The 21790-nt window shown below is 35.8% G+C and overlaps 7 protein-coding genes across 7 annotated transcripts; 6 read left to right on the top strand and 1 right to left on the bottom strand.

Annotated features, from left to right (window-relative positions):
• Positions 1–3228: 3228 nt before the first annotated feature.
• On the top strand, positions 3229–5301 carry RO3G_10668 (uncharacterized protein; the record flags this gene model as incomplete). Its single annotated transcript, XM_067665253.1, has 10 exons — positions 3229–3474; positions 3524–3596; positions 3651–3772; positions 3820–3976; positions 4044–4366; positions 4436–4463; positions 4518–4576; positions 4643–4762; positions 4815–5112; positions 5183–5301. 10 exons carry the CDS (start codon positions 3229–3231, stop codon positions 5299–5301), a joined length of 1545 nt encoding a protein of 514 aa, XP_067521354.1.
• An 818-nt stretch (positions 5302–6119) lies between these two features.
• On the bottom strand, positions 6120–6326 carry RO3G_10667 (uncharacterized protein; the record flags this gene model as incomplete). The annotated part of the gene is made up of 1 exon (XM_067665252.1): positions 6120–6326. One exon carries the CDS (start codon positions 6324–6326, stop codon positions 6120–6122), a length of 207 nt encoding a protein of 68 aa, XP_067521353.1.
• Positions 6327–10740: 4414 nt separating this feature from the next.
• Positions 10741–11018, top strand: RO3G_10666 (uncharacterized protein; the record flags this gene model as incomplete). The annotated part of the gene is made up of 2 exons (XM_067665251.1): positions 10741–10927; positions 10999–11018. 2 exons carry the CDS (start codon positions 10741–10743, stop codon positions 11016–11018), a joined length of 207 nt encoding a protein of 68 aa, XP_067521352.1.
• Positions 11019–11657: 639 nt separating this feature from the next.
• RO3G_10665 (uncharacterized protein) lies at positions 11658–12336 on the top strand (the record flags this gene model as incomplete). The annotated part of the gene is made up of 3 exons (XM_067665250.1): positions 11658–11724; positions 11787–11861; positions 11927–12336. The coding sequence occupies 3 exons, from the start codon at positions 11658–11660 to the stop codon at positions 12334–12336; spliced, it is 552 nt and encodes a 183-aa protein (XP_067521351.1).
• A 3613-nt stretch (positions 12337–15949) lies between these two features.
• On the top strand, positions 15950–17380 carry RO3G_10664 (ATP-dependent Clp protease, ATP-binding subunit ClpX; the record flags this gene model as incomplete). The annotated part of the gene is made up of 6 exons (XM_067665249.1): positions 15950–16106; positions 16169–16342; positions 16399–16529; positions 16583–16708; positions 16755–16970; positions 17024–17380. The coding sequence occupies 6 exons, from the start codon at positions 15950–15952 to the stop codon at positions 17378–17380; spliced, it is 1161 nt and encodes a 386-aa protein (XP_067521350.1).
• A 323-nt stretch (positions 17381–17703) lies between these two features.
• Positions 17704–18489, top strand: RO3G_10663 (uncharacterized protein; the record flags this gene model as incomplete). The annotated part of the gene is made up of 2 exons (XM_067665248.1): positions 17704–17988; positions 18034–18489. 2 exons carry the CDS (start codon positions 17704–17706, stop codon positions 18487–18489), a joined length of 741 nt encoding a protein of 246 aa, XP_067521349.1.
• A 1372-nt stretch (positions 18490–19861) lies between these two features.
• Positions 19862–20272, top strand: RO3G_10662 (uncharacterized protein; the record flags this gene model as incomplete). Its single annotated transcript, XM_067665247.1, has 1 exon — positions 19862–20272. The coding sequence occupies one exon, from the start codon at positions 19862–19864 to the stop codon at positions 20270–20272; it is 411 nt and encodes a 136-aa protein (XP_067521348.1).
• Between the last annotated feature and the right edge of the window lie 1518 nt (positions 20273–21790).

Below are 21790 nucleotides of genomic sequence, written 5' to 3'. Positions count from 1 at the left end.
TATCTGAAACCATACCAATAACATAATTGACAATACAAGCTAGGAACAGGATAAACTAATAATTAGAAATAGTAATCATCTATTCTGTCAAATTGATCATAAATCTGTCCTAATTCTTTATCCGTATCATGTCTATAAATATTCTCGCTTTTTACATGTAGAATTAAATTATTCAATCTTAGTTATCTTAACTTAATAAAGAGATATCAAGTTCTAACAGTATTTCTTTATCTTTGTTGTTATACTACCTTTTACCTAAAACTCCCCCTTTCCTAAACAGTAGGGGGTTATCAAGAAAACTAGAAATCTGATATTTGGCGCTAGAGAGTGAGTAGCCAAGGTATATGGCCGTTGTGGAGTTGGATCGATCATGCCACTGTGTTATACCATGGGGAGACAAGGTGGATTGCCCAGATAGCAAAACTACCAAGGTTTTATAACGGTTTAGGCGAACATTGGATTCCTGAAAATAGAATTAGGATATTATGTAGAGCATGAAACTCACCAGAATTGACTAAAAATACAGCAATATCATCAGCATACGTCGTGTTCTTAAGGACGGGCGCTTGAGTCAAAGAATTAGCCAACCATGTGTCAGAGCCCTTTTGGAAAGGAAAATCAGGAATAGATGGAGAGGCATGTATGGTACGCAAAAGAGATCTAACAGCAAGATTAAAAAGCAGCGGTGAAAGAGGGTCTCCCTGGCAGAATCCACGACCCTGTGTAAAGGGCACCAAAAGGAAACCATTGTTTTTGACGCAAAGAGGAGTATTGAAGAAAAACGAGGTTATGCAATTGATCAGTTGTGGATGTAGACCAAAATGTGTTAGACAGGCATAAAAATAATCTGGGTGAGCCTGATTGTATGCCTTTTCTTGGTCTAATAGCAAGCCGACTCCAGAATGTTGTACCGTCTGGCGATATCTGCGATCATTCTAGGGCAAAAGCCGTTGTCTTCAATAAACCTACATGCCACAAAGCCAATATGTTGGGGATAAATCAAATCGGGGAGATATAGAGTGAGGCGAGTTGTAAGAATTCGCGTAAATATTTTGGCATCAGTATAGATTAAGGAAATAGGATTCTGATCCTTTAGCTGACTTCGATCACGTTTCTTAGGAAGGAAGATGCTTACTGAGCGTTGCTAAGTTGAAGGATACTTGCCTCTCAAAGTGCTGTATGAAGTACACGAAGAAAGAGTCGACGAATAAACGGATGATTTAATAGCAGTATTAATAGGACATATGAGATCCCGTATACTTTAGGGCTACTCTTGGTGGATGTTCGTTGGAGGCACTTATTTCATCCACTGCAGATCTGGTACAGCTTGTCCATCAATAGAATCTGGAGAATATAGCCATTCATAGTATTCTCGTGCATCCTCTGTACTGTTCAAAGACTCTATGATGACTATTCTGGTATCGGTTCGTGTTGAACTAGTAGACTGTTGCTGCTGTCATTGACGTAGGCATCGATAAAAAAGCATTCGATCTTTCTCGTTTTTCTCTCCATTGTTGGACAGAGCGAAGCGTGAACACAGAAGAAGAGTGTTCATACTGAAGTTCTAGATATGATTCGACTGAAGCGAATTGGGCGCTAGTGTCATCATTAGTTGATTGACGTAATAGTTGTTTGCATATTCTCTTTAGTTTATTAAGGTTACGGCGATGTTGAGTAGCAGCTTTGTTAGAAAATGTATGAATAAAACATTTAAGGTGACATTTGAACAGATCCCGCAATAAAGGAGTGTCTAAGTTGGGATAGAAGCGTTCAGCGTTAGTACAGAAAGCAGTCAATTCTGCGCGAAAGTGAGGATCTTGGGCGACGTAAGGATTACAGCGCAAACCCCCTGGACCTGCTCGAGTACATCTTAGTGTAAGATGTGTTAAATTTGCAGCATGGCCGCAGCGAGCAACATATATAATATCGTGGTTGTCCAGCATGTCGGTCAAATCTGCAGTGATGAGCAGAAAATCAATGGTTGAAATGTTGCAAAACGTGGATGTTTTGTTATGTTCTGGATCAGTGTTAATTGGATAGTGTCAATTGAGGTGAATCCACTGAAACCATTGATCTAAAGATTGACTAGAAGATCTTGTGTGGATGCTGTGATTGAAGTTGTCTAAGAGGATACTGCGCGAGGGCAGTAGTTGATCAAAAGGCATGATAGTCGTAAAAGAGAGAAGGAACTCGATTCATTCTCGGTATTGGGCAGGAACATATGGTTAATTAGTCTTTGAAAAGCAGCGCTCTTAAAATTCGAGTAATATTCGGCATTATTTGCAGTGAAGTCCCGTCGGCTTTATTTTCTGTCTTTCTGAACACAAGCGCGTTCTGAATGGCTGACATCAGCATGAAAGCATCATTAGCAATGATCTGTCGATGAACTTTCCTTGGGACCTGTGCTATTCCTGTATTTTCATTCGCTCATGTCTGTTCCTTCTGATTAGATCCATTTTACTCTACCATGAACTGCATGAGTTATTTTATTTTTATACAAAGCATGTATGAAGAAAACTTAAGGGAATCATCGAACCGTTCAAATACCATTTTTAGATGGTTTGTTTTTCTCTTTGTATAACACAGTACTTGATATACAAATAGAAACGCTGAATTATTCAAAATTCTTTTTAGCTATATGAAAATAAAAAAAAAAAAGATAAATCACTTTCATAAGGCTTTTTAGAACGATTTTAGTTCTTTTTTTTTTAATGGCATATTTTATAAATATTAATTGGGTACAATTTAAAGATGTAAGATGCTTTATATGCACAGTGAAATTTGCATCTAGCAAAAGGTTATTTCTGCTCTTGAAGCATAATATAGAACAACTTTCAAGTAGTCTATTTCACTTGATCGACTAAAAAATTAATGCATCAAAAACAAAGATCAGGCAAGGTTTTTTTGTCGATTTTATTTAGCAAATATAGCAAAAAAAAAAAAAAAAAAAAAAAAAAAAAAAAAAAAAGGAATGGTAAGATGCTATTTGATCGCCTGTTTGCATTAAATACGTATTCTTTGTGACCCAATAAAATACATATAAAAGAGATAAGCAGATGCAACCATTATGTAAATTAGCATTTTCTTGAGGATGAATATTATTTTGTTACTTTCATTTATTGAGGAGGAACAAATGTATAAATAGAATTTAATCACATAGAGAATTAACCTACTTTTTATTGCCTATTCAAACATAAAAAGATGGAAAGTTTGGTTACAAGATATAACATGGCACTTGAGGGACTACTACCGCTATTCCAAAAGAGATCAAAGTCTTCTTACATTGTCGCTGCTATTCTTTTGATTACTGTCAAGCAAATCTATTCTTTCTTCCGAGTGCCCACCAATCTTCGTCACCTTCCCATTGTATCTTTTTTTGCCATGGTTAAATCATTTTTAACAAGCGAACCACCTTACAGTCGGTTCAAGAGAATTACTTTCCCTGCTATACAAAAGGGAAATGGATTCTATGTTGTAAGATACTTATCTTTATATGTGTTTCATTTCTAATTTTATTATTTAGAGCAAAATACCTGTTGGTTGGACGGTTTATGTTGCAAACCCAGTGGCTGCTAAACAACTTTTACTAAAATCAGGTAAATAATACAATAGTTTTGTTTTCATAATATATACTTATTCCTGTAAAAAAGATAACTTTCCTAAATCACACTTTGGACTTGACGCCATTGGTGAGAAAAGTACGGCTGTACAGTTTGTAGGTCGTGATAATATTTTTTTATCAAATGGAGAAGTATGGAAAAAGCAACGAAAGGTAAAAGCGTAATGGGTGATAAAGCTCTATGACACTCAGCATAGTAGATTATGAACCCCGTTTTTCATCGTTCAATGCCTATCAAAACTGTGGCTAGTTTGGTTCCACTGCTTTTCTCCGCTATTGAAGAAGCAAATGGTAGAATTATGATTACTCCAAAGATGAAAGACTTTACTCTCGATGCGCTTGGACTTACAATTTTTGGTACTTTCATGATTTTTTAGATATGAAAGGATACGTTTTTTGTTGCTAAACAATACAACGTCTCTAGACTTTGACTTCAAGGCTCTTCAAGGGGATCCTGACCATTGGACATCAATTTACAGGCTGGTAACACGTTCTATATTTGACCCTATCTCTTATGTATGTAGTGCCATGGAAAACTTTTTAACTTACACATATCCCACAAAAAGAAAAGGCTTTAATGCTGTTGTAAAACTGAATGCAAAGTTTGATCGATTGATAGAAAAGAAACGTGAGGAACTTCAAAATGGCATTTTCAGTAATAAGCCTGATAATGAAAAAGACTTGGTTACCTTGATGTTGGAAGCAGGAATGCAAGAAGATATTTCGATAACAAATGAAGAATTAAGGGTAACACATATTACTTTTATTGTAATAAAAAGAATCTTGCTGATTCTTATCTTTTTTTTTTTTGCACAGCATAATATGGCAGCTTTATTCTTGGCAGGTAAGTCAAACCTTTGAAGTCCGCCCTGTTCTGTAACTAAAATGTGGGACTTAGGAGATGATAGTATTTCCAACGCTTTATCTTTGTGCCTATACCATCTAGCCAAGAACAAGGTAAATCTAAAAACAAAAAAACATCAACATCTTTGTTAAATTTGAATGATTACGCTTATTTTGTAGCGTGTACAGCAAAAGCTAAGAGAGGAAATAATCAATATACTTGGAAATGGCGATATGGATATTGTCCCTTCTTTAGAAGAATTGAAACAGATGAAATACATGAACATGGTCATCAAAGAGGTACATGGTACATTTTCTTATAAAGAAGAAGAGTCTAACTTGCATTGGCTAGAATCTTCGACTCAATATGCCTGTTGACGTGTTACTACCACGCAAAACAGCTGAAGACATATTCTTGGCGGGCACTTTTATTCCAAAGGATACAATCATTGTAATTGATGTAGGTGCTCTTCACCGTGATCCAAGGAGCTGGAAAGATCCTGATGAATTCGTGCCTGAAAGATTCGAAGATGATGGAGAACAAAATAGTCATGAGGGTTTAACGTGGATTCCATTCGGCAATGGAACACGACAGTGTATTGGGATGAACTTTAGCTTAATGGAGCAAAGACTTATTTTGACTATGTTGTGTAAGTCTATTTTATTCCTTTTTTTTTCTGTATTATACGTGTAGCTAAGACCTATATCTTTTATTTACAGTGAGAAAGTATGAGGTTGATTTGCCAAAGAATTCTATTCATTATGATCATATTGTATACGAGCACCCAACTTATATTTGTCCCGAATCGTTAGAATTGATATTCACAAAACGTTACTAAATTGACTTTTATTTTGAATGAAATAAAACTACAGACAAGTCTTATCCAAATGGGTATGAAGGGGTAATCCTGTGTTCTAAGTTATTGTGTCAACAGAAACAAAATTGGATAGGAAAAGAAAGGATTTATGCATTTAGCAGTCTATTTCAATGATTTTATTTCAAAAAAGAGTACATATAAAATGGAAAACAAGGATATTCATCTTTGAGCTTACCAAAACCAATGGTCTCGTCTATCACTAACATGCTTTGCTATTTGACATTAACAGAACTTTACCAGCTGAGAGTAAGAAGATACAGTCTATTTATCAAGTCTAGAGTTTCTATTGGTACAGTCCTCCTCCTCCTCCTCCTCCTCCTCCTCCTCTTCTTCTTCTTCTTCTTCTTCTTCTTCTTCTTCTTCTTCTTTTTACGATGTCATTAAGAGACTTCAATTTAATTTATCTACATTTGAATAAAACGCATTGAAGATAGCTGTGATATGATAATGAAGAGAGCATACTGGATATGATGATTCATTTAACATGTACTTTCGGTTATTATAATAGTAACACATATGGCCTAATTCTCCATTTCTTAATTATGCAAGTCTTTTTTATATTAAAATAAGTCTGATGGATGCTGTAAATCGAAATCATGGGATGACATTTAGATCTGAGCTATAAAGATGAGCGCACGATACGAGAAATTGAATTACAATGAAACGAAATGAGGTTTTTAAGCAAATCGGTTGCCTTTCGGCTCAAAGATAAGCTAAGAAGATATTAAAATGAAGCATATAGGCATTTATTAACATTGTTGTTTTACAAATAAACGCTCTTACGCAAATGGACAGCTAGACACTTTTCCTTTGGCATACTTTTCCGGTCCAAGGTTTGATATGTCATAGCCATCTTTGTAGATCATGTTGTTAAAGACAAAGTAGTTGGGTACATATTTTCCGTTGCTGTTTGGATAGAAAGGCGTACGAACCAAAAACTTCTTGCGAGGGAGCATGAAATGACGAATAAAGAATGCACGAATCATGAATGCCACATAAATAATGAATGAATAGAACTTGTTCTCTTTAATAATGTTACGGAAACAGACTTTGAAAATCCATCAGTTACAAAGAGAAAATTCTGGTATTATTTCTACAGATAATATCAATACTGTACGACTCATGACGTATACTTGAATTTAAAATTCTAACAATTATTCATATCTATCCATACCTATCCAAAATAAAATGTGTGCCAAATTCTGTACCAATTTATTTTTGAAAATGTGTGCTGGTGTGGTTTTGGTTTAACAGTGCTCATATGGAGGCGGCACTAGAATAAAATCCTAATACAAAAAAAAATGCGTTTTTGGTTAAGTCTGCCAAAGAGAATTTCCATTTTTGTGCTAACTGTTTTGGGGGGTGTGCCAAAAGTTGATGAAAAAAGTGTATGAACTCGCGACTCCTTTATTTGAAGCTATTAATCAACTTGATTTTATTCTTCCTGGGTTTGCTATTGATCCAAGTTTCTCAACACCACTACGTGGAAACGCCCAGATCAAGGATTATTATAGCCAGTGAAGCGGTGCCTTTTAGAGCATCTTCGTACTTTTGTTCAACATTCCATAAATCAATTTGACAATTACTTAAATAAACACCATATATGGATATGTTGCTATATCTTTATTACAAACGGCCAAATATACATGACCAAAAGTACTTGAACAAAGTGACCAAATCAAACTTTGTTTTAGTCAATTTGTTTTCAAAAAAGTGAGCAATAGAAATATCTTTTTTGAGACAAAAAAAAAATAAAATTTTCTCTAATTGACAGTGGAACCACTGTACGAGAGAAATGACCTCTTAAACCCAATGTACTATTTTTGTATACGACCTTTTTAATAAATCTTTTTGACACTTTTCACATGTAGTAAATAAATATTCACTAGATTTCCTTTTTCCGCAATATTGCCACTCTTATACGATTAAAGTAACTTTTATTTATATAAAATAAAATAATTAAAACCCACGTGAGCACATAATCACTTTTGTGATTGAATTGCCCGGGCTAGATCGAAAAAATGTGTAGAGAACTAAAAACCTTTTTGATAGGCAAAAAGGAAAAAAGACAGAGAAGGGAAGAGGAGAAAGAAAAAGTATGATAGGATAATAGGTTAGATCTTGCTGAGCCAGTTCACCAGCTTGATTCCAAGAGAGGGAATTTCCGAAGGGATCTTGCCATGATGGAGGTAGTCGAGTTCGAATAGAATTTGGCAGATAGTAGGCCAGCGGACAGTCCAGGCTGAGTGAGTTGATGAGGGATGTTTGAGAGCACCGTTCTTGCGTTTGGTTAGTAATTTGTTCAAAAGGAAGGACAAGGGATCAGGTTCGGTGGCCACTCTTATACAGTGCGGCTGGTAAATTTTGTCTGTTCTGAAAAAATAAACGACGATTTCCGAAAAATAAATGACGGTTACCTAAGAATAAGTGGCACTACCTGAAAAATGTTTGATCTATACAACATCTACTGGCACCGCTCCTTCTTTCGCTCTTCCATTTATGCTGAATGTGGTCTTACACCCCGCAATCTTGGCGTGTTGCTCAAGTTGTCCCGATATATAAAAAAGGCTCCACTAACGAACCGAGTAACTATCAACCTATCAGTCTAATTCTATCTTTAGAAAGATCTTGGAACGTTGCATACAATATAGCTTGCAAACTAACGGATACCCACTTGACATTGCACAAGGCGGTTTTAGAGAATCCCGTGGCGCGATAGATCAAGCTCTTTGTCTTGCAGAAATCTACTATATACTGCGGTCAAATCATCATACCAAGCCCGTACTAGCCTTTCTGGATATAAAATCCGCCTATGATACTGTCGACAGGAACTATATATGGGAGATCTTACAGCCTTACATATCACCTCTACTCCTTGGTCTTCTACGCAACTTATTTGATGAAGTCCAGATAGAAGTGCTCCTCTCAAATGCAACTTCTAGGCGTTTCCATCCAAAGACTGGAGTACTCCAAGGATCCATCCTCTCGCCCTATCTTTATTCAGTATATATAAATCAACTTCCGGTATACCTACGCCGTCAAGCTATAGAGGATGATACACCCCATTATATTTAGCACCACTCTTGAATTGCTTACTTTACGCGGATGATGTGGTTTTGATAGCCAACAGATCAACAATGGTTGACCTACTACGAAAATGCGAAGAACATAGTATACAAATGGGATACCGGTGGAATCCTTCAAAATGTGTCATTTTGGATAACCAACCACAGACAGTAGAATATGCTATCTATGACCAAGTTCTACCGCAAGCGACAACTTTTACTTACCTAGGAATACCCTTCAAACCAGGCGGCCATCTTGATCTGGAGAAGCTTGTTCAAAGCAATATTTTCAAAGTCATGTCTACGATGAATGTCCTATCTTCTATTGGAGTAAACCCATCTGGATTCTCCAAGCTCCTTTGCTCCCGATTTTATGCTCAAATAGTTCGGCCACAAATGGAATATGGCATAGCTATCAACTGCTTCAATCACTCTCAGCTGAAACCTTTAGAAGAGGCACAAGACAAATGCATATGTAAGATCTACGGTGCGTCTAGAAAAGCATCCACCAAGGTGATGCTCCATTTGGCTAACTTACCCACAATGAGAGAAAGAGTAGCTATCCTGCAAGCCCAATTCCTCTTTCGTTCATTATCTTTACCTGAGGACACACTGCTGTATCGCTTAATGCCACATATACAGTACACCAGAGGTCATCAATGGTATAAACTATCAAAAACTGCTCTGTGGAAATTGATGCCGCCGACAATAGCCGACTTAGATACCCGAGGCTTTAGAGCAATAAAAAAGAAATTCCTCCACTCTAACCTTGAAAAACAGATCCAAGGTAAGAACTCCAGACTACTTTCCAGCTGTCGCCCAACAATCACTCTCGACCCTATCTTGTGGCTACCAATGACGCATGAAGAAAGAAGTCGATGTATACGATGGCGCCTTGGTTGGTTGTCAGGTGGAGCTCCCAAACCCTGCCCTTACCATCCCAACAACAATCTATCAAGACGACACGCCATCAGCTGCCTCAATATGCATCGCCGTCTCTGTATGCCTGAAACAATAGCTGGCCTTATATCTTTCCTTTTGAATATGCTTCCGACACGCATATTTGTTCCCTCTAGTATTGCTTTGTCCTGGACCTGTCGATGGCCCGTTATATGTTCTATCCTCCATGAATTAGATCAACTACAACACTATACAACCATCCCGTGCAAGACACCTCATGACCAAAAATTAATTGAATGGCTGAAACAATTCGACTAACTTCGCATGTCTCTCTATGCATCCTACTTTCCTTTCTCATTTTTTACCCTTGAACCCGAAGGGGGGTTTTTTTTTTTCTAAACATCACACCTCCAAACGGATTGATCTGGTCCGGGAGGACACTTGTTTGTTTTATTTCTTAGCGCTCAATTGGACCTTTAATAAAATATAACGTTTAAACAAAAATGTTTGGCTGTTTGTTAGCAAATAATTGTCGCTTTTAATGCTTTACTTTGTCTTTTTGGGCTAAGTCAAATTGGAGTTACTGAGAGATTATTGTCGGCTATGATGTAAAAGCTTTATTTCTTTCCTTTCACTCTAACAATTGAATAACATAGCAAAAGATACATTTTTTTATGAGAACGGACACAATAATGTTTACAATAAGGAAGAGGGAGTCTTCGATTCGATGAAAGGTGAGTTGACCAAAATCAGTGATCCAAACGTAATACTTGAAACCATAACAAGCCAAAAGTCCTGTTTGAGTCTCAAACCAGCAGAGAAAGAAACTACTTCAAAAGATTCAACAAAAAAGGCTATAGAAGTGGACAAGAAAGCAGCGACTACAAAGACTACAACAACCAAACCAAAGAGATATTTATTAACCGAATGATCGAAGGTCCTACCGAAAGAGGAAAAGTGAATTTGCATGCAAAGGATCTTGGAATCAATCCTCTTACTGCTATGCGCTGGTGGAAACACTATCAATAAACAGGGAAGGTAGTTTACAAAAAGCTGCAAAGGAGTTCCGGCCGACCCAACTCACTGACTCCTGAGCATGAGCAGCACATTCAACAAATTGTAGAAAAAGACTCGCAACTTTGTGCTGATGACATTATTGATTCTCTGAAATCGCAGTTCGAGGACTTGAAAATTCTAAAGTCTCAAATAAACTAGCAATTGAGAAACAACATGCTCATTTCAGTAAAGAAGCCAACCTACAACCCTATGACAAGAAGCTCTAACAATAACTTTCAAACGAGATACGAGTGGTTCATGAAGTGGAAAGGCTCGGATCTGGGTTATACTAAGAACTTCGTTTTTATTGATGAGGCTGCCAAACCAAAAAGAAAAAAAAAAACTTGCAGGAGTCAAAGGGCAAAGAGCAGGCGACATTATGATTGAAGAGCCTACTATAGAGTACGTCGATGTAGAGGAGATTAATGCCATCGAGAACAACAAGTCAGTAGCAAAAATTACAGCTACTGCTCACTTTATAAGATTTATAAGTGAGCTTCTTGACATCATGAACATGGACGAAAGTCTTATGGGTAGTTATCTTGTAATGGGTTACTGTAATATTCGTAAGTCTCATCCAAAGATAAGAAAAATTGAGAGTAGAGGTTATAGAATAATGTACTTACCTCCTTATTAGCCAGAGCTCAACCCGATTGAGCAGTTTTAGGCTATAATTAAAGGAAATCTCAAACATCGTCGAATGAAAACTTATTGAGTCGAAGTGCTGATGCTTGTAATCAAGCTCTTTATGACTTCTCTAGTCAAATCACCCACTGTTGTAATAAAGCACCCACGTGAACATACGTTTAAAATTGTACTATAATATTTTCGTAACACCATACCTTTTTATAATATAAACTTTGCGAAAATTGGTATGATTAAAACAGTTTTATTGGGCTCAGCAAAAGATTTTTAATGGAGATTTTGATCAGTGAACATATCATCATCATGCAGTGTCATTACAAGATGACGGTCCAACGTTTTATGCTCATCAAATTTGTTCTTACCGTGTTTATTGTTGAGGTTTGATGAAAAAACACAAAGAACTTAACGCATTCAGACGCTAATAGCTTCTCGAGTCCTACCTACTATATGAACCTAGAAAACAAGTATTATCTATTGCAAGCTACTACATGGTGTAAGCTCATTGTAGGCGCATTGCTATTATTCGATTGTAGCTGTGTTTGAATAGATCTACATAAATGGGATGGGAGTATCTCTTTTTAACATTTAAATCAATTTCTGGAGACACTTTTTCTTTTTGTTCGTATATTTCACTCATGAAAATATTGAAAAATGAAAGGAAAGCAAAAGGATACTTTATTCTCTCCAAACCAAAAGAAGCCATCTAAGAGCGAAAACGGTAAGCTTCATATCTAATAATGGATCGAAATGTCACTGACCACAAAATTGATATCATTATAGACTCGTTTGAGCTATATGTAGAAGACAACTCAGACGACGACTTCCAACCCGTTGTAACAGCTAGAAAAAGAAAAAGTAAGTTACATTGCCAAACTTGATGTAGGTAAACAGCCAGTCTAACGTATGAAACCCCATCATAGGTAGGGAAAATATTTCACAGAGTGGATCACAAAAGAAACTCAAAGACAAAGGAAAAGCTACAGATTCTGAAGTTACTACTACAAGTATTACTGGTATCTCTACAACAGATGAACCTACCGTATTCAATAAGATCACTCTTGAGGACAATGATCTTGACTATTTTGATGCACCTGTCATCAAAAGACCCTTTCTGGGTGAATCAACCAAGTCTGCTTCTCGTATCACCAAATCAACTTCTACTGCTGTAAAGTCAAGCTCAACTGCTTCTAAAACAAGTATAAATTCTCCCAAGCCTAGCAAATCTACTCCAACTGCTTTCAAGTCAGCTGTAACTTCTGTCAAATCAAGTTTTTTTTTCCTGTGCCTGTTGACAAGGCAAGTGACATTAAAAAAGGTTCTAAGAAGATAAGCAAGCGTGTAATGACAATTAAAACGGCTGTAAAGAATATTTGGAATCCAACATATTTACAGCCATTGTATGATTTGGTTCACACTACCGACTTACTAATTACACATACCTTTGCCTTCACAAAGTACATATATTTACAAGAACTGACAGCAAATGAAAATTTTGCGTTGAACAACTTTGTGACAAAAGATTTCTTTGTTGAAGTTTTTCTGAGTCTTGTTCTTTTAAAAAGGGGGAAATAACACAAGACTAAAAGATACGACCAAAAATTATAGGCGGTTGATATCAAAACATAAAGAAGCTTACTTTGAAGACACTGGCTATACTCCCCCCAACTTACCATATGCTCAGCAAATAGTCTTGTACGAGTGTCCGAAGATCCAAACGGCCTACTATAATAACACCAAAGCTCATTTTGGAAACAGGCTGCATAGTTTGATAAACAAGTTATTTAAAAAGAAGGAAAAGACAGAGAGTCTCAGAGGAGAAATGCAAGCAAACAAGTCTAATAGTAAAGCGATAAAAGAAGCTATCCGAAAGAAGATTATCGACCCTGCGATCAGGTGAAGCTTGCCATCGCCAAAAAAGAGATGCCTGAAGTTGGTCTTTTAGATAATCGGTTAAGAACGCAATGAAATGATTTGCTCTCAAGTTACCCAGAGGAATATACTTTTCAAGAGAACTCAATTTACTATGATGTTATGGCTAGTCCAAAAACTGTTTCAAAGCCTTCCTCAGACTTGCTGAACTGTCTGAAGCCGAACAGACTAAACAGTTTGCTTGCTTCCCGCTACGTACCGCCTTTATTCCTTGCTACATGACGTTGGATAGCAAAATAACCCATTCACATATTCTCAAGAGCAAAAAGAATATAAAAACAGGAAGCAGGTTTGAGACATGGGGTGCCGTCGTAGGCCTAAATAAAAAGGCGTTCAAGCATCAAGGATTTCAAAAGTCTTAGCAGTTCCAAGGAACTCTCGAAACAGATGGAGTCGGTGTCTCCATAATAAAGCAAAACACTGATAAAAGCAGAAAGTCGCCTAAACCCAACACTGAAAAGAAAGTGGACGATAATCAAACAGAACATATTGAAGGATTAGGTCAACCCGACTTAAAGAGCATTGAAGGCAAGTGTGTCTTGATAGACCCTGGAAGGCGGGACTTAATGTACTGCATGAAAGAAACCAGCACTGTTGAAGAAAAACAAATACTTATATTTTCGAAGAACAACTGCTCAAAATGTTCAAGGCACTTTGGATATTTAAGAAAGCGTACTCAACCTTTTGTGGTCCAGAAAGCCGAAGCAGTCCTTTCTAGATGTGAATCTAACTCTGTAAACTTGAAAAAGTTTGTAAAGTACATTAAAACAAGAGCATCAGTAAAACACACTTTGTACGAATATTATGGAAACGAGACAACAAGGTCTAAAGAAACATATTTCCCTGAATCCGAATTTGACTTCGAGTCGACCAAAAATGCAATTTGTATTATGGAAATCTGTTTATAGCAAGAATCCGTGGTTTTTTCCCTCAACCTAAGAATTACTCTACTGATAGCTCTGTAAAATCTCAACTGTATGCCATTTGCCTACAAATAATGTTACAACAAAAGCATATTTCAGAAAGACTAGATTGTAGTGAGAAAAGCAAATTTCTAGGGCTGGCAAAAGAGATGTATAAACAATCACAGAAAAGCAATTACAAAAAGACTATCGGTACAGCATTAGAAAAGCTACAACTTTTACCTTTTCGAAAACTGAAGTTTTCAAGTAAGCTCTTCTTTGACCAGAATGATCAAAAATTGATACGCAGCTTAAAAGCAAAGTTTGGTCAAGATGCTGTCTTAGTTTTTGGAGATCGGTCCGCCCCTAATGTCAAGTATCAAGAACCGACAAGAAGCAAGGGGTTAATCAGGATGTTAAAGAAGAATGGGTTTGCTGTCTACTTAATCAATGAATACAAAACATCTTCCCATTGCCCAACCTGTGAAAATGAATTAGAAAAATTCAAAACCGTGCCAAGCCCTCGCCGTTACCAACGGAAAAAGAAGCCAAACGAGCTATGCAATGGTTTGCTGAGGTAATCCAAAGAAAAAAAAAAAAAAAGCAAGATTTAATTCTTGATAGCTAATGAAGTACTAGGTGTAAGAGCTTCTCATGTCTTAAACAACAAACCACAGGAATAAAAAGAAGACTTTGGAATCGTGATCAAGCAGCTGTATTGAATTTTTTCAAGATCCTAAATAGTTTGAGAAAGACTGGCGAACGCCCTAGCCTTTACATCAGAAAATACCCTTTAGACTGATTATTTTTAAGTAGGACAAAAATAGGAAAATCACAAAAAATTCTCCACCAAGGTTATCGCTTTGGTCATTTAATATAGACATTGCATTAAAACAAGCACAAAGCGACAACAATAAATGTACTAAACAAGATTTTCATTTAGGTTAGTGACATTTATTTTTCTGGAAATGACATTTGTTTTTTGCTAAACGAAGTTTATTTTCTTCAAACCGACAAAATTTACCAGCTCCACTGTACAATGAGAATACGTCTTTTTGCAAAGTATTAGCATGACTATTGTCAACATTTGAAATCCGACGGTTACAGTTGATTAGAAAAGCTTATTTCAGTAAAGCAGAACAAATGTATGCTGGCAAGTAATAAAGAAAAAAATGAAACAAAAAAGATATTGTTGCTTGTGCTTTCTGATGTAATCTGCTTGGTTTTAATTAATCAGATTAAAGATAACATATTAGATGGTACCTTTTGAAAGCAAAAGCTGAATATAACTCAAACGTACGATAGCAACGATAAACCATGAATTAGTAAAAAAAAAAAATTAACTTTTCATTACAACAATAGAACAAGTTTCAATCAAAAGAAGATACTCTCAGATACTGCCCTATATAAGTCTTCGTTTGATGAAAACTAAAGTGTAGAAAATTTAAAGTAAGCATAAAGAAGATCCTGTAAGCACGTTATTGATTTTCGATAAAATTAGGTTTGGCAAAAAAGCTCTTCTGACAATTCATCTTTACTTTTGTTAAACTGTTTCAACCCTTAATGTTTATCCTTTTCCCGTTTGGAGACGTGAAATAGAATAATGGGATCAATGCTGTGTGTAATGTTTGTTTCATAAAAGTCAAGTTTTTCTCTCTGATATTAGAGGTTCGGATCGGCATTTAAATCTCGAATTTCTTGAAAATGATGCATAATACAAATTCATTGGTACGCTTTTTTTATTAGCTGACCAAAACTATGAGAATCTTGACTTTATATAAACCTACAGCTTCCGTCTTTAGACCTACCTTGCTGTTATTTAGAACCTATCACAGTGCAGAGCACAGTGGTGGTGGGCTGATGGGCATAGACAATTTTTCTGTACAGCCACCGAACTCAAAGGGACTTGACCATCCTCTTAACCATTTAGAATCATCTCATATTAATAATCCTCGCTCGGTTAGTACGAAATTTAATGTAATATTCATAAAACTGACATGTTGAATTCTTTAGATTGTTCAGCATTTGAATGAATATGTTATTGGTCAAGAAAAGGCTAAAAAGACATTGGCCGTAGCCGTTTTTAATCATTACAAGCGTGTACGTGCTAACATGAAGAGACAATACATGTTACAGCAAAAGCATGAAAGAGAGATAGCAGAGGGTGAAGCTCACGCAGAACACCATCATCCTTCAGTTCCTCAAGATAGTTATTATGCTATCAATCCATTGCCGCACAATAGCGACTTGAGCCATACTAATCCATACGGTAACTTTCTCTCTCTTTTACTTATTATTTATTTCTAATCTGTTGTTGTTTATCGTATGTAGCTTCTCAAAGACGAGCATGGCTTAATCCTCCAACTGAAGGACATCCAAATTTAGAGACGAATGAACACATATTACATGATGAAATTGATTCAAGCTCTGTACTAGAATTTAATGATCAAGATACAACAGTTCATGATAAGAGTAATGTACTACTGATTGGTCCCACTGGTTCAGGTAATAAACAATCGATTTTTGCAACATAAAAAAGAGATTTATTATTTGTATATTAGGCAAGACATTATTAGCTAGAACGTTAGCTCAAGTATTACAGGTTCCTTTTTCAATGTCTGACGCTACACCTTTTACACAAGCAGGTTATGTAGGAGAGGATGTCGAGCTGGTTATTCAACGGTTACTTCAGGTATAAATAAATAAATAAAAATTCTGTGAGCGTGTTTATTGATAATTTTATAGGCTTGTGACTATGATGTGAAAAAGGCAGAAATGGGTATCGTGTTTATTGATGAAATTGATAAAATTTCTCGAAGATCGGATTCTTATACAGCATCAAGAGATGTATCGGGTGAAGGAGTGCAGCAGGTAAACCAGAAGAAAACTAATATCTTTTATACTTACTTTTTTCAAGTCACTGCTGCGAATGCTGGAAGGTACGATTGTGAACGTCACAGATAAATCTGGACCTAGCCACCCTAAGCGAGGAGGATCACCTTCGGGCGGTAGTGGAGCAAGTGCAAGTAGTAAGGGTGACACGTATACGGTGGATACAAGTAATATTTTGTTTATTCTGAGTGGTGCGTTTGTTGGATTAGAAAAGATTGTGGGTGATAGAATGGCAAAAGGGGTAAAGTACAGTACATATGAATAGTGTGTGTATATAAATTGATTCTTGTGTAGTCTATTGGGTTTGATGCCTATTTAAAACCGGAAAAGGACGAAAAGAGCAAAGATATACTGCATGAAGTTGAGCCTTCTGATTTGATCAAGTATGGATTTATTCCAGAGTTTGTTGGTAGAGTTCCTGTAGTAGCTTCTGTAAATGATTTAGAAGTGAGCGATCTTGTTCGTGTCTTAAAGGAACCCAAAAATTCACTGTTAAAGCAATATGAAGGGTTATTCAAGTTGAGCAATGTGCATTTGAAGTTCAGCCAGCATGCTCTTAAATCAATAGCAGCACAAGCATTGGAAAAAAAGACAGGCGCTCGTGGATTAAGACGTATTATGGTACTGTACAACTATAAATTCAAGCAATAAATGGTACTAACACACTGTATAGGAAAATCTTTTACTAGAACCAATGTATGATGCACCAGGATCACATATCAAACAAGTGGTTATTGATAGTAAAGTAGTTAATAAGAAAAAATCACCAATTTACATTAGCAATGAGAAATCACGATTAGCAGATGAAATTATATCGGAAGATGATGGTATTGATTTAGTAGAGGATGATACCCAAGAAAGAATGACCCAGATCTAAACTGCATTGAAAAAAAATAAATTGTGTAACGTACAATGCTTTTTTTATTTTTAATTTTATTTTTTTCTCTTCTCCTTATATTACAAATAAAAAGCAAATGAGCTCAAGTCAACAACAACCTATCCACTCTATCCTTTTTGATAACACAAACCAATATTATGGACAACAAGCCAGTGATGGTTTACAGTTTTATTCAGCAAGCTATGGAGACCAATACAGGTCAGCTAATTACTATGCTGCACCATCAGGAGACATGCGTTCAACTAATTACGAACATTCAACTTTGAGATCATTTTGGAGTGCATTTGGCACAGGTGGATATGCTGACGAACCACCTTTGCTAGAAGAGTTGGGATTAAATTTTGGACATATCAAGACCAAGGTAAGACCTGGAACGATCATCATGCATACAACTTATTTTCTATAGAGCCTGACCGTGCTAAATCCTTTTCGCGCTGTTCCAAGTACAATTATGGATGATACAGATCTTGCAGGTCCACTTTTATTTATCTTTCTATTTGGTACTTTTTTACTTTTGTCTAGAAAAGCACACTTTGGATACATCTACGGTGTGGGTGTATTCGGCGTTGCATCCATCTACCTCATCCTGAACTTGATGAGTGAAAATGGTATCGATGGATCAAGGACAGCGAGTGTATTGGGTTATTGTTTATTACCCATGGTCATGTTGAGCGGTCTAGGTGTGGTCCTAAACTTGGGTACTATCCTTGGCACCATTTTGACTGTCATCAGTACCTTGTGGTGCACCTTTTCAAGTTCAGGAATGTTTACAAGTGTACTTCACATGAGCGAACAAAGAATATTGGTAGCTTATCCTGTTGGATTGTTTTATGCTTGTTTTGCTTTAATGACATTTTTTTAATAATAAAGATTAAATTACTACAATATTGTTATACATGTCTTTATAACTATTGACAAAATAATGATAAAAAAAAGTTTATCAGACGTGCTAAAATTGACCTTTTGTTTTGTGAGAAAGACAGCCCTTTTAGTTCTAATAAAAATACTCACTAAGTTGAAAAGTAATTCACCGATTCTAATAAGAAATATCTCGCTTTTACATACCTCCAAAGTGTAGACGTCAGTATATTCACTGTGCAGTTGATAATATATTTTTTTGTACAGGAAGCACCCCATTGATGCTTTTCTTGGCTGTATCTTAAATAATTACTACAGGCATTTGATCATGCGACCCTTTCAAATGATAATGAAGTAAAGGGTGAAGAAGGGGTAATCCACGATTTTCATTGACCCAAATCTTTTCTGTTAACCAGTTCAACCACAAACCCTAACTTAAGCACTTGACACTGTTGTTATGTTACGAAAAAATATTGTTTCTATTCTAAAGAATTGTTTTGAATGCATTTATAATTCTTTGGAGGCAAAAATAAGGCTTCTCATTAAAAGCTATACCTTCAGATTCTCTGAACAATCTAAACATTTGAAGCTCAGAAACACCATACAACACAACCAAAGAGCTCAGTAAGTGGCAACAGGACTGCATTTATTGGCGCGTGTTTAAGTATTAAATTAATAAAGGTTTAAATGGCCCGTAGAAAGCTAAAGAAGGCCGTCTTCAGTTCAGATAGCTAGCATAAAAAACCTAAACATATAAAATATAGTGTTTTTCTTGAAAAAGAATCAAACTGATGGTAGATACCTGTTTCCTTTCTTTCTATATTAATTTAATATACACATAGTTGATCAAGACTTTTTAGCAATATCTTTACCTTTTACATTATTAATTACTCTGCTTGTTATAAATAAATATGCTTGTTACAGAAATTTTTTTAGGGTAGTAAATATACAAAAGACAATTGATTATGCTATTATTATTCACTTGTGGTGCGTACTGAACGACAATAAACATGTATTTATGAAATCTTGGCAAGTAGTAATAAAAATGCGGGAGAAGGATAAGGCTTATTTTTGTTTTAGTGATGTGGCTGATACGAGATAATGTTTCCAAGCAACATTTCGGACATTCTAAACATATTAAAAAAATGTTACGAAAACGAAGTCGATGATCTTAGCGCGCTCTTTTTTAATTACCCCTTAAATTTCTAGCTTTACGGTAAGCAATACGTCTTTTTTGTACCAAAAAGTAGCTAATTAAAAAATCCCTCACTCTTTGAATTTCGGCAGTGAATAGCATAGTTTCTGACATCAAAAAAATATATAAAAAGAGCATATTTTATAAAATCTTATCGTCAATCATTATTCTTCATACAAAAATGCATTTATCTTTTATCTCTCTTGGTCTGCTGACTATTCTTACCTTTGTTTTTTCACTTCCTGCTGTTTCCAATGATAACTTGAAGAGTCTTCAATTGATCAAGAAATCCCTGTCTGATTCTCATTTACATCATAATTCAAAGCCCTTAGTCACTAGAAGCCTCTTGGGAGATGATGGTTTACTTGGCAAGGATGGTCTTGTTGATGGTTTACTTGACGAAGATGGCTTACTTGATCGCTTACTTAATGATGATGGCTTACTGTATCACTTAGTTAGTGATGAAGGCTTACTGTATCGCTCACTTAAGCTCTTACTTAATGATGATGGCTTACTGGATCGCTTAATTAACCTCTTACTGGGTGATGAAAGCTTACTGGATCGCTTATTTAAACGCTTAGGATTGGCTTAACAAATGCCATTGATCTTCCATAAATAACATTTGCATATTATCCTTCTAATCTATTAAATACAATAAACTCTTTTTTTTTGCTCAAATCATTGAATTCAAGTCTTTATCATCGTTATTATTGCTATTGTTATTTCTTTGCTATTTAGTCCCATTAATTATTTCATGTTATCACAGTTTGATCTTAAAACCCCCCTAAAAAAACAATGATTGACCCATTCTATTATAAAAACGGATAAGACAATATTTTTATGAGAGAAAACGGCGCAATTAGTTGGGAAGAAAAAGCCAATCCTTTTGATTTAGAGACTTTAATGAGCTCGATACAATGTCAAAAGGCCTATATATGCCTTGGATGTCAATAATGAAGCTTTTGATAGGAATATGGAAGCTCTTGTTGAAAAGAAAATCGAATAAGAAAACTGGAAAACAATGCAATGCCTACAGGAGCTGTCAGTAAACCCATTTTCTATATTATACCATGCTAATTCTACATGGACTGCTAATACAATATATCCTATATTATTAGACAAAATAGTTTAGAGGTTCTTATGCAGAATACTTATCATTTCGATAATATTCTAATGCTTTTTATTGTTGTGTCATAATATGCTTATTTTTATAGCCACTACTGTGGTAAGTTTTCATTTTTTTCCTTTGATATTTATAATGCTGTGAGCAATTTTTTGTATTCCTTGATGCCTTCTTTCTTTTTAAAAAAGTAATGTATATATAAAAGAACCTATAGTAATATAACTTTGGCCTGAATATTCTCTCGGAAAATAATTAGAGATCTCATACTTATCCTTGAATGAATAATCGCAATTTAATTATATTACTATTATACACGCTGTTACTTTCCTTTGGTTTAATCAAATACACATTTATAAGCAATGACCTTATTAAATATAAATCATTAAAGAACAGGCATATTAAGCATTCTGCTTGATTTGATTCATTTAATAAACGCCTATTCTGAAATAGGCGTGATGTAAAGTAACGAAAAATTGGTTGCAGAACCAGTTTTCTTCTTTTACTTTTTTTTCCTACATTTTAACCTAGTAAATACCCATTTACTATCACTTTCTACCTTTGTCTTTCAACCCTTCTATTTTTTAATAAAAATTCCTCGATCCTCATATTTCCCGAAGTAGCAAAATGAAGGCTCCCTTATATGATGATCTACATATAGAGGCTTACCCGGCTCAAAGTATCATTGACATGATTATGATCGGACTACATGGTGTGGCCGACAAGAACGATAGTTGTGACCCAATAAATTCAGTAAAAGATACACCGCAGATATCTCCAATTGAGAACAAGTCGCAGAAACTTAAGGAAGAATTAAAGAAGGGGATAATAAAACGGTCAAATACAACATGCATAGGCTCAAGACCATCGCGCTATAGAGATCCATTGAGATCAAACAAGCCCTCAGCACTGCTGATACCCAATCCTGCTCCAGAGGAGTCCATCTATGAGCAGCCGTTCCCAGCATATTATCCCGATAGACCATTCTCC

Source organism: Rhizopus delemar, genomic scaffold, assembly GCF_000149305.1.
Source record: "Rhizopus delemar RA 99-880 supercont3.8 genomic scaffold, whole genome shotgun sequence".
In the NCBI taxonomy this organism is placed as follows: Eukaryota; Fungi; Mucoromycota; class Mucoromycetes; order Mucorales; family Rhizopodaceae; genus Rhizopus; species Rhizopus delemar.
Note: the sequence above shows the minus strand (reverse complement) of the source record. Positions and strands in the feature narration are given on the sequence as shown.